Here is a 13,708-nt window from a genome sequence, read left to right on the forward strand (position 1 = left end):
CTCTGCAGGAAGTCTGCTTCTCCCTCTCCCACTCCCCCTGCTTGTGTTCCCTCTCTCGCTGTGTCTCTCTCTGTCAAATAAATAAATAAAATCTTTTAAAAAGAAAGAAAGAAAAAACAGTTGACAGCATCCAACTGCTGGCCCTGTCACTGCCACTCAGTCATTCTTCGTTCATTTCTTGCCTTCCCTAAAGTTCTCCCTCCATCACTGTATTTAACACTAGGAGAGGTTCTCTTTAGCTGTCTACACAGACCGCAATGTGTAGTTTTCTATGTTTTCCTATTTTAGTTTCATTCTTACAGTACCCTGTAAAAATAGATGACCATATTATTCTATGTATTTTCACATTAAAAACCACACACACACACACAGAGTAAGTGACTTGACCAAGATTAGGTAGTAGAGCTAGAGTCTGACCATAATGTTCTGGCTCTGACTGTTTTATATTTGAAAGCTAGTTAGACCACACTGCTGACTGCAGCCTCCTGTGGTATACCGTGAAACATCAGGAAACGTAGACCATGTACTCAGTAGTCTGATATATGTGGTTTAATATCAAACTGGGCATTACTCTTAGCACTAAATCTTTCTTCTAAGTCATATGCATATTTAAAATGATGAAATTTTTTTTTTCCAAAAGAATTTTACTAACTGGCCAATACCATATTGTATGGCTTGCTTATTATTTTTGTTTTAGTCAAATGTGTCTCGGCTCAGTAACAAATTTCAAGTAAGTTGGTACAGCCCCTGAGTATGGGGGAAAAGTTATCTTTATGCCCTTTGTCCACTTTCATCACTACAAATTTCACAAAATACCCCTCCAACCTTTCCGTTTTTACAAACCATTTTTTTTTTTCCTGTTAGCCTGTATTTACCCATAAGGAGAAGGATGCTCACCTTGAAAATGGAATAGCATATTAGAGAAGGGATTGCTGACAATACATTTGCAAGCTATATTTTAGGACATGACCCTTTTAATCCAGATATTCATATGCTCCACCCAAATTAAGGTTTTGGGTATAAATCAGATAAGACACCCAATATCCCCCCCAACAATCTGTGCATATCATAAAAATCTCAGTATCGCAAAAATTCTGTGTGTGTATGGGTGAGGGAGTTCTGCCCCAATGTTAATGTGTTGGTATAGGAAGGTGTTTTTTCTTTATCCTTTCCATTTTATTTTATTATTTTTTGAAGATTTTATTTATTGGCAGAGAAAGAGAGAGAGCGTGCGCAAGAGAGCACAAGCAGGGGGAGCAGCAGCGTGAAAGGGAAAAGCAGGCTCCATGACCTCAGCGGAAGGCAAATGCTTAACCAACCAGCTGAGCCACCTAGGCATTTCTATCATTTCCATTTTATTCCAAATTCATTTTTTTAAAGATTTTATTTATTTGAGAGAGACAGGGTGAGAGAGAGAGAGAGAGATCATAAGCAGACCAGCAGGGGAATAGGGTAGAGGGAGAAGCAGACTCCCCACTGATTAGGGACCCCGATGGGGGACTCTATCCCAGGACACCGGGATCATGACCTGAGCCCAAGGCGGAGGCTCAACCGACTGAGACACTCAGGCGCCCCCATTTTATTCCAAATGTAAAACCATAGTCCCTCCTGTCCTGAAACTAGTTGTTGGTAGAGGAAACCTTGAATCCTGGTTCAGTCTGGGGTGAGACTTCTGATTCTGCACCATTCTCAGTAGAATTGGCAACCACTCTTTTTGAACTTGTGTTTGTTACCATTTTTATTTTTATTTTTTAAAGATTTTATTTATTTATTTGACAGAGAGAGACACAGCGAGAGAAGGGACACAAGCAGGGGGAGTGGGAGAGGGAGAAGCAGGCTTCCCGCCGAGCAGGGAGCCCGATGCGGGGCTCGATCCCAGGACCCTGGGATCATGACCTGAGCTGAAGGCAGACGCTCAACCGACTGAGCCACCCAGGCGCCCTTTGTTACCATTTTTAAACAATTTGTTCTAATATACAGATTTCATTTAGATAGAATCTAAAAGAACTGCGATTTTCGAACTTGAGTGCGTAACGGATCACGTAGAATGGTGTGGGCGCCTCTCAAAAAATTCAGATTGCTCCGAATTTTCGGCTTTAAGAGGGTCTGGGGGTGGGGCCAGCGATCTACGGATTAACCCCCCGGTGATAACCGTTTACTTTGCTACAAGGCTTTAAAAGCTGTAGTCTCCGGGCGCCTGGGTGGCTCAGTTGGTTAAGCGACTGCCTTCGGCTCAGGTCATGATCCTGGAGTCCCGGGATCGAGTCCCACATCGGGCTCCCTGCTCGGCGGGGAGTCTGCTTCTCCCTCTGACCCTCCCCCCTCTCATGCTCTCTCTCTCTCTCATTCTCGCTCTCTCAAATAAATAAATAAATCTTTAAAAAAAAAAAGCTGTAGTCTCGGACCCCACAACATCGGCCTCCCGTCACCTTCAAACAAGCTGCGTCCTAGTACAGGGTGACACCTACACGGTCCCCAGTCCTGAGAGCCTCTTTGTAGGGGGTTCCGCTACCCACATGGTCGCCAGGGGCAACCACAAGGTCAACTCAGTAGGTCAAAATAAATCTGTAACGAAAGCCTGGGCCGAAGTTGACAAAGGTCTAATTGCTCATTTTTAATTTTAAATCTAAAAACTGTACTTTAAAAGGTAACTCCTCCCCAACCCTCCCGCAAAAGGCAGATTCGCATCCGGGAGTGAACGCGAGGGGCGGTACTTCCGGGTCAGGTGGGATGCTGCCTTGACCTTCCTCGCCGCTCAGCCATTTTGTCCCAGTCAGTCCAGAGGCTGCGGCTGCAGAGGAACCACCCAAGGAGAACCTGCAAAGATGCTGTCCGTGCGCGTCGCCGCGGCCGTGGCCCGCGCCCTCCCTCGGCGGGCCGGGCTGGTGAGTGCGGGGAACCGGCGGAAGGGAGGTGGCCCGGCGGGTGGCTGGTGATGTACTGACTCGAGAGCTCTTGCTGCATGGAGGGTGGGGGGCTGGCGGGCGCCGCCATCTTGCACCGCTGGCTACTCGGCCTTGGGCTGGGCGGCGGCGCAAGGGCCCTGTTGCTTGCCATCCGTGCGGGACGGTGTTGAGCGGTGCAGGGGAGGTGGTGACCTCGATGCTGTGCAGAGATGGGGCCTCAGGGGGTGTTCACGACTTCACTTGAGAGCTGTCCGACAGGGGGCCTTGGTTGAAGGTCAGGGCTGGGGCGCTAGGTCTCCGACCCCTGCTCTGGAACGGCGAGGCTTGTCCCGGCTGGTTCTCCGGGACTGCCCCGCTGAAGGTCGGAGCACTGTTGGTAGCTCTAGTTGAAGCGACCTAGGGCAGCCTGACATTGTATGAAGGTCGGGGCGCCCCGGCATTTCACCTCTGCCCGGAGGTCGGTTCGGGGGAAAGCCATAAATGAAGGTGCTGTTCTGAATACTTCAGTAGGCGATCTCAGTGCTGAACACTGATACGATCGTGAAAGGCCGTACGGTGCAAATGTGCATTGCATGTGGCCGATACCGTGACAGCAGTGAAGCCCAAAGTGTCTCAGGCAGAAAGAAGACTTTGCTTTGTGTTGTGGTACTTTGACATGTTTTAAGATTTCGTCCTTGAGGAATCGTTAGACAGTGAGTGAGAGCTCAAGATAGAACACTGGTTGGAAAATGCCTCTAAAGGTCAATTCCCTTCGTTGCTTATCTCCCTTGAAGTTAAGGCTTGCATTTATTTTTTTTTTTCCATCTTAAACATTGTATCAGTTTCCATCTTAAACATTGTAAACACTGGCTGTTTTACTGTTCTAATACAACTAGTCGCAAAAGAACATTTTTAACGGTTTTCATCTGGTCCTGTAGAAAGTGGTAGGTTCAGAATTGACAGTGACCAATCACTGAGTTACAACTTGAAGGAGATGGAGGGGGTCCAGATTGTTGTAGGCTTTGTCGACCAGGAAAAAAAGAGTCCACAGCCATACTTAATTTCTAATCAAACTTTAACATTTACTAATTTAAAATTTTTTTTTTTTTTAAGTAAAATAGGATATGTCTTGATATTTCCCCCTTTTAGGAAGCAGTTTATCTTACTGAGAATATCCACAGTTCAACTGAAATATATCTAAAGATGAAATAATAGTACCTGATACCTTTAAAAGAAAAGATAATTTGGTAACTGTTGGTTTTTAAAATAAGTGTTTTATAAAATACTTAACAGTGTTACCAGGAGCTGCTTAATAACATTTTTGCATATATCAAAAGCTACTTTGTCATGTGATTACTAGCCTTCCAGTTTTAAGCAGAATATTTTTTAATATAATTAATATTTTCACCGATAAATTGATCAAGGATCCAGGACCCTGGGATCATGACCTGAGCCAAAGGCAGCCACTTAACTGACTAAGCCACCCAGGCGCCCCTTTTAAATAAACTTTTTAAAACTGTTTATGCGCTAGGTCTCCAAAAATGCTTTGGGATCCTCCTTCATTGCTGCAAGGAACCTCCATGCCTCTAACACTCGTCTTCAGAAGATTGGTAAGTCATTATTTCTAAGTCTTCATACACCACACTTACTGCTTTGTCAATAAGGGAAAAAATAAGTTACGTAGGTTACGTAACTGTTGTTTTTTTTTTCCTTTTTTTAAATCAGCACTATTTTTTAATTAATTAATTAATTTGTAGAGTTTTAAAGATTTTATTTATTTTTTGACAGAGAGAGAGACAGCGAGAGCGGGAACACAAGGGAGTGGGAGAGGGAGAAGCAGGCTTCCCGCAGAGCAGGGAGCCCGATGCGGGGCTCGATCCCAGGACCCTGAGATCATGACCTGAGCCGAAGGCAGACGCTTAACGACTGAGCCACCCAGGCGCCCTTATTTATTTATTTATTTTTAAAGATTTTATTTATTTATGTGACAGAGAGCACAAGCAGGGAGAATGGCAGGCAGAGGGAGAGGGAGAAGCAGGCTCCCCGCAGAGCAAGGGAAGCCCAATGTGGGACTCAATCCCAGGACCCCAGGATCATGACCTGAGCCGAAGGCAGTCGCTTAAACAACTGAGCTACCCAGGCACCCCATTTTTTATTTTCATTTGTTAATTTTTTTCTCTTAGTTACTATAAATCTCAGATTCTTTGCCTGTAATGTGCCATTTAGCCCTTTTTTCTTGGTAGGTTGTCTTGTTCTAGTGAAATATTTCTTTTTTCATGATACTACAGCTTTTTTTTTCTGATACAATATCCCTTGGGTAGAAACAGTACACATATCAGGTGGTGGGCATCCTTTCTGAACTATGAAAGATTTCTTTTTCCTCTCCTAAAAAATATTAGAAAACAACTTTACCTTTATGTTTTTTGAAGGTAATAGCTGCTAATCTATACGTGGCAACCTATAAATTTGCACATTGCAAATAGAGAAGTGGGGAGGTGAGCATGGGAAGATTCTGTAGGTTAGGGAATTCTTTGAGGATGTGTGAGTGGGGCTTTGAACTAAAGATTAAACAAGTGAATACATAAATCTTGCATATGCTAAGATGAAGAATACTAAGTACTTGCGTGTCTTTATAAAGGGAAAGATATTCATACTTTGTTAACAGTTGCTTTTAAAGATAGATTGCATTTTTGGGGTGCCTGGATGGCTTGAGTCGGTTAAGTGTCCCACTCTTGATTTCAGCTCTGGTCTCCATCTCAGAGTCATGAGTTTAAGCCCTGCATTGGGCTCCATCCATACTTTTTTAAAGTAAAGCCTACTTTAAAAAAAAAATAGATTGCATTTTTAAGCTTCCTGCAGAGTTTAGCCAAAAAGTCAGGTTTCAACTTCCTTAGATACTAATTCCTTAGATATAAATTCCTTAGAAATTAAACCAAATGAGTAGACGATGAAAATTCTTATTATAATGGTGTTGCTTAATTTTATTAGCTTCTTAACTGACTTACATTTGTCTTGTGAAATTTTCTGTCCATCACTTGGATTTGTTTTTATAGTAGTGGTAGATATCAAGCTTGAATAGAACCATGCATTTTACATTTTAGAATAATTTAGTTATTGTGATTATAAAACTATAGTTTTTATGTTGTTGGGGAAGTGGGTTTTAAAAAGATCTTGAGACAAGGCTGTTTTTGCAATGGATTTTTTCCTCTCAATAGGCACTGCCGAAGTGTCCTCTATCCTTGAAGAGCGTATTCTTGGAGCTGATACCTCTGTTGACCTTGAAGAGACTGGGCGTGTCCTAAGCATTGGTGATGGTATTGCCCGTGTACATGGGCTGAGAAATGTTCAGGCAGAAGAAATGGTAGAGTTTTCTTCAGGTTTAAAGGTAAAATGAGATTTTGGTGTTTCAGGATTGGTTTCTGAGTTACTCATTTAGTAATTCAGAGATTGTGCTAGTGTTTTGTTTTTTGTTTAAAGATTTTTTTTATTTATTTATTTGACAGAGAGAGACACAGAGAGAGAGGGAACACAAGCAGGAGGAGTGGGAGAGGGAGAAGCAGGCTCCCGGCAGAGCAGGGAGCCTGATGCGGGGCTCGATCCCAGGACCCCGGGATCATGACCTGAGCCGAAGGCAGACGCTCAACGACTGAGCCACCCAGGCGCCCCTGTGCTAGTGTTTTTTGTATTTTAACTTTAAATCTCAACTTCTTCAGTATTTAGTCATTATCATAGATTGTGAAAAGAATAAGCTTAAGGGTATTGGTTACCAAAGTTTTTACTCTAGGGACTGATGTATACATAAATTGTAGCCACTGGTGCTGAAATAAAAACGTTACTAAACCTTCAGCCAAATTCTAAGAAGTCTTTTTTATAGCCATTAAGATCGTATAAAAGCATTAGATAACTTCCAACTAAATTCATTTCTGGTGGAAAGTTGAAAGTCATTGACTTTGTATTTCTTGTAAGAGTAGACCTATTACTGTTAAGTTAGTGGTATAGTCAGCAGAAGCTCTCTGATGATAGAAGTCTCCTTTCTATTAGGTTGAGCCTAGTTGGCCAGTGGGATGAAAACAAATGGTAGGAGTCATGGGTTTTCTGAGGAAAGCAGAGCATGATATCTGGTAGAACAGGGGGAGTAGGATTACCCACTTAGCACACATGGGAAAAGATAGTCTTGGTCCTCTCACTAGTGACCGGTATGGTAAAAGCCTTGATATGGAAGAATAATTATAGAGCCAAAAGTTTTCTCCATAGCTGTTAGACCTTGGCTAAAAGTTTAGCCTTTCGTATCTTCAGTGTTAACAAAGCTTTGAAAGGTGAGGCTGAAATAAATGAACTCAGAGTTTCTTTTTTAACTTTTAAGATCTAAGAGTCTAGTATTGTCTAATAGGACTTCCTGCAATGATGGAAATATTTTATGTCTGTGCTGTTTAAGTATAATAACTATTTTACATGTGAGGCTATTGAGTGTGACCAGTGTGGAGTTTCTCACACAGAGAAAGAGTGGGTGGTATGTAGAGATGTGTTAATTGGAGGGAAAAGTAAGTGTCTCTGACTTCGGTAAGATGGTGTTAATTAATTCAAGTTTTAAGTAGCCACATGTGGTTAGTGACTGCTGTATTGAACATTACCTGCAGTGATATTCCATGATACTCCTCTATTTGTTCTAAGTACTTCTACAGAGCTTTAATTACTGACCAGACTCAGTTCCTAGAATAACCTTTTTCCTTAGTAATGATTAGGGACCTAAAAATCTTATATTTTGAATTAAAGTTGTAATGATGAGAGATGACCCACCACTGTTACATTATGGCATTTTGTCCTTGTTTGGGTAGCTTTTAATTTCACTTTCTACTAACCTGATGAGTTCTCATTACAATTTTTTAAGCTGTTTGTGGTGCTACTCAGATAAAAAGATGTAAATCAACTGTGTCTTAAAATTCCCAGTTGATCACTTTATTTCATGCTGATCACCTGGTTCAAAAGCCATTGACAAAAGAAATGCAGTGGAAAAAGCTTGACCTGTTCAGTTTCTTTGTTTCTTTTAGTTCTTTGAGGATGCAATAAAGGAGCATGTTAGGCTTATCATAATGCTATCCTAAGATTATTCAAGGGAACGTGTTTTAAGTCTAGGGAACATGTTTTAAGTCTTGATCAAAGAAAGTTGTTTGTCATAAAAATACTTGAGTAAATCAGATCTAAAGTACAAGTCTATTTTTTTTTTAACTAGCTGTTTTCATATCATGTAGTGTTGACATGGGAAGAAGTACTACTCAGGCTTAATGGGGGTTCAATTGTGTGTTTTGTGTAGGGTATGTCTTTGAACTTGGAACCTGACAATGTTGGTGTTGTCGTGTTTGGAAATGATAAACTAATTAAGGAAGGAGATATTGTGAAGAGAACCGGAGCCATTGTGGATGTTCCAGTTGGCGAGGAGCTATTGGGCCGTGTTGTAGATGCCCTTGGTAATGCCATTGATGGAAAGGTACGTTTAACAGTTATTAGATGTGGTTGTAGCTTCTAAGAGACGTCAAAACTAATTGTTCTGGGGGCTCCTTTTTATTGTATAACAGGGTCCAATTGGTTCCAAGATCCGTAGGCGAGTTGGCCTGAAAGCCCCTGGGATCATTCCTCGAATCTCTGTGCGTGAACCAATGCAGACTGGTATTAAGGCTGTGGATAGCTTGGTGCCAATTGGTCGTGGTCAGCGTGAGCTGATTATTGGTGACCGACAGACTGGGTAAAGCTTGTTAAACATTCTAAGTAAAAGTTGTTTGTGGAAAGATTACTTTTATGCTTGGAATGGTAAATGCTTTGGATGTAACGGAGAGAGAGGAATGTGATGAGGATTAGTAGTAGTATACTGAAATCTTAAGTTGAGAAATCCTTTGAAGTACTTACCAAGATTTATGTTTACTTTCTTTTTAAAGCAAAACATCAATTGCTATTGACACAATCATTAACCAGAAACGTTTCAATGATGGAACTGATGAAAAGAAGAAGCTATACTGTATCTACGTTGCTATTGGTCAGAAGAGATCCACTGTTGCCCAGTTGGTGAAGAGACTTACAGATGCAGGTATTAAAGAACTTTAGTCAGGAATGCCTGGCTGGCTTAGTCGATAGAGCATGCGACTCTTGGTGTTGGGAGTCATGAGTTCGAGCTCCACCTTGAGGGTAGGGTTTACTTAAAAAAAAAAAAAAGGAAGAACTTTAGTCTCATTGTTCTCTGGGAGTCCTATTATTGCTAATCTTAAGATAGCGTCTACTTAATGAAGGCTGGTTTTCATTACTCCCTAATGAACTGAAATTTCTAATGTGATTCAATAAGTAAAACAACAAAAACAAGTAAAAGTATAAAACAACAATAAATGTTAAGGTTTTTGTCACCTTCTTTAAAATAGGTGCTGTCTGGCTTTGGTTAATCTGACTTTGGTAAATTATGTAGTAAAGCACTTAATTTTTATTATAATAGTCTCTAAAATCAAAATATTGATAACCTTGTGAAACTTAAAATCTGTTTTCTTCCCAGATGCCATGAAGTACACCATTGTGGTTTCAGCTACTGCTTCTGATGCTGCTCCCCTTCAGTACCTGGCTCCTTACTCTGGCTGTTCTATGGGAGAATATTTTAGAGATAATGGCAAACATGCTTTGATCATCTACGATGACTTATCCAAACAGGTCAAAGGATACATATTTTTAGAATCTGTTTGTATGTTTGCACCACAATTGAAGGTGACAAATTTAGCTTCTAGTAACTGACCTTTATAACCCTTTCCTGTACTGTAGGCTGTTGCTTATCGTCAGATGTCTCTGCTGCTCCGTCGGCCCCCTGGTCGTGAGGCCTATCCTGGTGATGTGTTCTACCTACACTCCCGTCTGCTAGAGAGAGCAGCCAAAATGAACGATTCTTTTGGTGGTGGCTCCTTGACTGCTTTACCAGTCATAGAAACACAAGCTGGTGATGTGTCTGCTTACATTCCAACAAATGTCATTTCCATCACTGATGGACAGGTATTTTTTTATGATTAAAATAAATGTAAAAGCTTTGGATGATTCCAAGGCATTGGTTGAAACTAGTGTTGATGAACTGATTTGTTAAATGCCTTTCACTTTAATGTTTAGAAAAGTAAGGAGAACAGTATAATGAACCCTGCATATCTCTCACCCATTTCAATTTGTTACCAAAAAACTTCATTTTTGCTTCATTTATAGCCACTACTGTTCTCCACCCTAGATAATTTTGAAGCAAATCGCAGAGGCCAAATCACTTAATCTGCATATATTTTAATAGAAATTTATCACCTGTTTTTTCTCCCCACATCTCTTAATCGTAGCAATAGAATATGTAAGTTGATATGTGCTGGGAAAGATTGGAGGGGCTCTTTATGATGAGAAGACACTTAACATTTTTCCTTGGAGATGTTGGGCTTCAGGTTTTTGGCTTAATTTTGAAAATAGTTTTTTTTTTTTTAAAGCTTGTTAGCATGTGTATTTTCTGTATGTTGTAGATCTTCTTGGAAACAGAATTGTTCTACAAAGGTATCCGCCCTGCCATTAACGTTGGTTTGTCTGTGTCTCGTGTTGGATCTGCTGCCCAAACCAGGGCCATGAAGCAGGTAATTTGCAGCACTTTGTCAAGGAGAAGAGGTATCATTAGGCTAAAATCATAATGTATTTGTATAGTGCTCTTTGTCAGTGGGTTGAGTATTTTTGTGTTTCATGAGTTGACCATTTCTGTTTTTCAGGTGGCAGGGACCATGAAGCTGGAATTGGCTCAGTATCGCGAGGTTGCTGCTTTTGCCCAGTTCGGTTCTGACCTCGATGCTGCCACTCAGCAACTCTTGAGTCGTGGCGTGCGACTGACTGAGCTGCTGAAGCAAGGACAGTATTGTGAGTTCTTTCATGTCAGCCATGTGTGTACTGTATGTAAGCGCCTGGGAGTATCCCGCAGCTCCTTACAAGCTATCATACGTCGTGTTCTTTCATTAAGGATAACAGTGTTTTGAATGTGATTAATGCCTGTTGTACTTTCAATACAGTCTGTCGTCATTTGAATAACCAGGAAAACTTACTAAATATACTTAATATTTCTCTTTTGAGAAGTAAACCTATTAGATCTCTTCCTCCCCCCCTTCCTCCTTGGCTGTGAGAGAATGGAATTGGGCAGATTTAAAAGTATGTTAGCATTTTTTAATCTTGCTGTGAAGTTTCAGCAGATTATTTATATCTCAAATAGTATAAATGGTGCCAGATGATAAACAGTGCTTGTGGAATATGCCCAAAGATTACACTTTAAGGCTTGCAAATACAAGGAAAAAACTGTTGCCTAGGGAGAGAAGTGGGAAAAAGTATTAATGTGGAGTTTGTCACAGAGAAAGTGTGAGGGTGTTATGTAGAGTAGGTGATATGTAGAGACATGTTAATAATTAGAAGAAAAAGGTAAGTTTCTCTGACTTTGTTAATGTGGCATTTATTTATTTGAGCAACTTACTTGGCATTCTTTTGTTTTCAGCTCCCATGGCCATTGAAGAACAAGTGGCTGTTATTTATGCTGGTGTAAGAGGGTATCTTGATAAATTGGAGCCCAGCAAGATCACAAAGTTTGAGCGTGCTTTCCTGGCTCATGTTATCAGCCAGCACCAGGCCCTGTTGGGCGATATAAGGTATGAACACAATTGATGGCCTCTTTTTTGTAAATTTTAAGATAGAAAGTCTTGTTAAAATTCTTTTGAATTTTGTAGCTAGTCATTGAATTTTTGTTTAGGTCAGAACTGATGAATTGATGAACTGCTTTTCATTTCCAAATAGGACTGATGGAAAGATCTCAGAACAGTCAGATGCTAAGCTAAAAGAGATTGTAACAAACTTCTTGGCTGGATTTGAAGCTTAAAAACTCCTGTGGATTCACATGAAATACCAGTTATGGTTTTGTCGTCGTTTATTCTAGTAATCATTTCCATTTGTAAAAGGATTACTCTCATACTCCAGATGTACAGAAATTACCTTAAAAATAAAGGTTCCATATTGGTTGGTGGTTTTCTGTAGTCTGAGTGGTTCTTTTAAAAGAACTGAAATTAATTTGAGGAATTAGTAAGCATGCTGAGCTCTTTGTAAGATTCTAGAGTGCTTTGTGATTGGTTAAAGAAGAATTCATAAACTAGGTAACTGGCTATGTGGCAGAGTTTACATTTGGTAATGTTGAAGGGTCTCACTGGCTTCTCTGCCAAGAAGACTGTAGGCAAGAAAAGGATAAGACGACTAAAATTCTCAAGGAAATGAAAAAAAAAATGCTAAGTGAAGTCTGAAAGATTGAGACAGGTTGAGAGTAGAATGATGAACACTTGTCAATATCTTCTTATTGTTTAGTATTCTTTAACATACCTTTTATAAGCAGCAGTTTATAATGTAATCAAGCTGTTAGTTTTTATGATTAGTATTTTCGGTCTTATTTGGGAAATCTTTACCCTACAATATACAAAGATAACTATTTTTTACTAAGAGTTTTAAAGATTTGCTCTTTTTACCTAAGAGCTTAATCCAGGTATTAAGAGTTCTTGAGAGAAATAAAACAGATAGGATGAGTACAGAGAGATTGTAGGGGCTGGCAAGGTTGAAAGGGCAGAGACCCAGGGAAGAGTTGTGTCTGGAGGCAGAATTCCTTCTTCTTGGTGGACCTCAGGTTCTCTAAAGGCCTTCAACCGAATGAGACCTACCCATGTTATGGAAAGTAATCTTTTATTCATAGTATCTTAAGTGTTGGTCACGTCTAAAACACACTGTCACAGCAATTAGACTGGTGTTTGGCCAAAAACTGGATACCATAGTTCAGCCATGTTGAAGCAGAAGATTGTCACTGGGCCGCCTGGCTGGCTCAGTCTGTAGAGATTTGATCTTGGGGTTGTGAGTTTGAGCCCCGCATTGGGTGTAGAGCTTACTTAAAAGATTGTCCCAATCCATCTGGAGTTACGTTTTGTGTAGAGGTCAGAAATCTTTTTTCCATATTCATATCCAGTTTTTTAGCTCCATTTATTAAACGACTCCTCCATGTAACCTGCCATGACACCTGTGTTGTATTTAAGCTTCACGTGCCTGGGTCTTTTCTGGGCTCTTCCTTTTTAAATTGTTAAGTAGGCATATAATTTCAAGAAAGAAAAAGGCAAGACAGGACTGAAAAATGGAAATCCCTTGCTTGCCTACCCCCAACCTCTTCTACTTCCCAAAGGCAACTCATTTCTATTCAGTTATTTTGTCAGCTCCATATTGCAATTGTGCCACTTCCTTTTACGATATATATGTGTAACCTGTTGATTTCACCCAACGGATAAGAACTTTGCATGTGCACACCTATAGTACACATTCCACAATTCTCTATCATTACAATATGAGAAGATTATGATTTGGGATAAATTCTGCTCATATGACTTCTTTATGATCTGATGAAAGCTGAAATGCTCATTTTTACCTATCTGAGCCTTGAGTAGGGTCTTTGTATAGAATATTTTAAAGTAGGTCTGGTTTAATTGGTCTAATAAAAGCAGGACAAGCAATGTCTTAAGAGCAAACACACCCTAGGAGAAGAATTTTTGTGAATGGTCCTCTAGATTTTAGTTTCTACTATCTACTAGCTGGAGTAATTTAAGTCCTTTAAGTCATTTACTCATCAAGATTAAGAATTGTAGAAGGGGCGCCTGGCTGGGTGAGTCATTGGAGCACGTAACTCTTGATCTTGGGGTCATGAGTTTGAGGCCTACATTGGGTTTAGAGATTAAGAGGCAGTGGTTGGGGAAAGAAAAAAAATGTGCTAGAAGATGACAAGA

General features: G+C 40.5%; 1 protein-coding gene across 1 annotated transcript; it reads left to right on the forward strand.

Annotated features, from left to right (window-relative positions):
• Positions 1-2,462: 2,462 nt before the first annotated feature.
• On the forward strand, positions 2,463-11,928 carry ATP5F1A (ATP synthase F1 subunit alpha). Its single transcript, XM_034995725.1, has 12 exons — positions 2,463-2,885; positions 4,417-4,495; positions 6,101-6,270; positions 8,197-8,370; positions 8,459-8,625; positions 8,816-8,964; positions 9,418-9,569; positions 9,678-9,902; positions 10,400-10,507; positions 10,637-10,781; positions 11,404-11,554; positions 11,700-11,928. Exons 1-12 carry the CDS (start codon positions 2,826-2,828, stop codon positions 11,779-11,781), a joined length of 1,662 nt encoding a protein of 553 aa, XP_034851616.1. The 5' UTR covers positions 2,463-2,825; the 3' UTR covers positions 11,782-11,928.
• The last annotated feature ends 1,780 nt before the right edge of the window (positions 11,929-13,708 follow it).

Source organism: Mirounga leonina, unplaced genomic scaffold, assembly GCF_011800145.1.
Source record: "Mirounga leonina isolate KUSES-001 unplaced genomic scaffold, KU_Mleo_1.0 Mir_93, whole genome shotgun sequence".
Taxonomy (NCBI): domain Eukaryota; kingdom Metazoa; phylum Chordata; class Mammalia; order Carnivora; family Phocidae; genus Mirounga; species Mirounga leonina.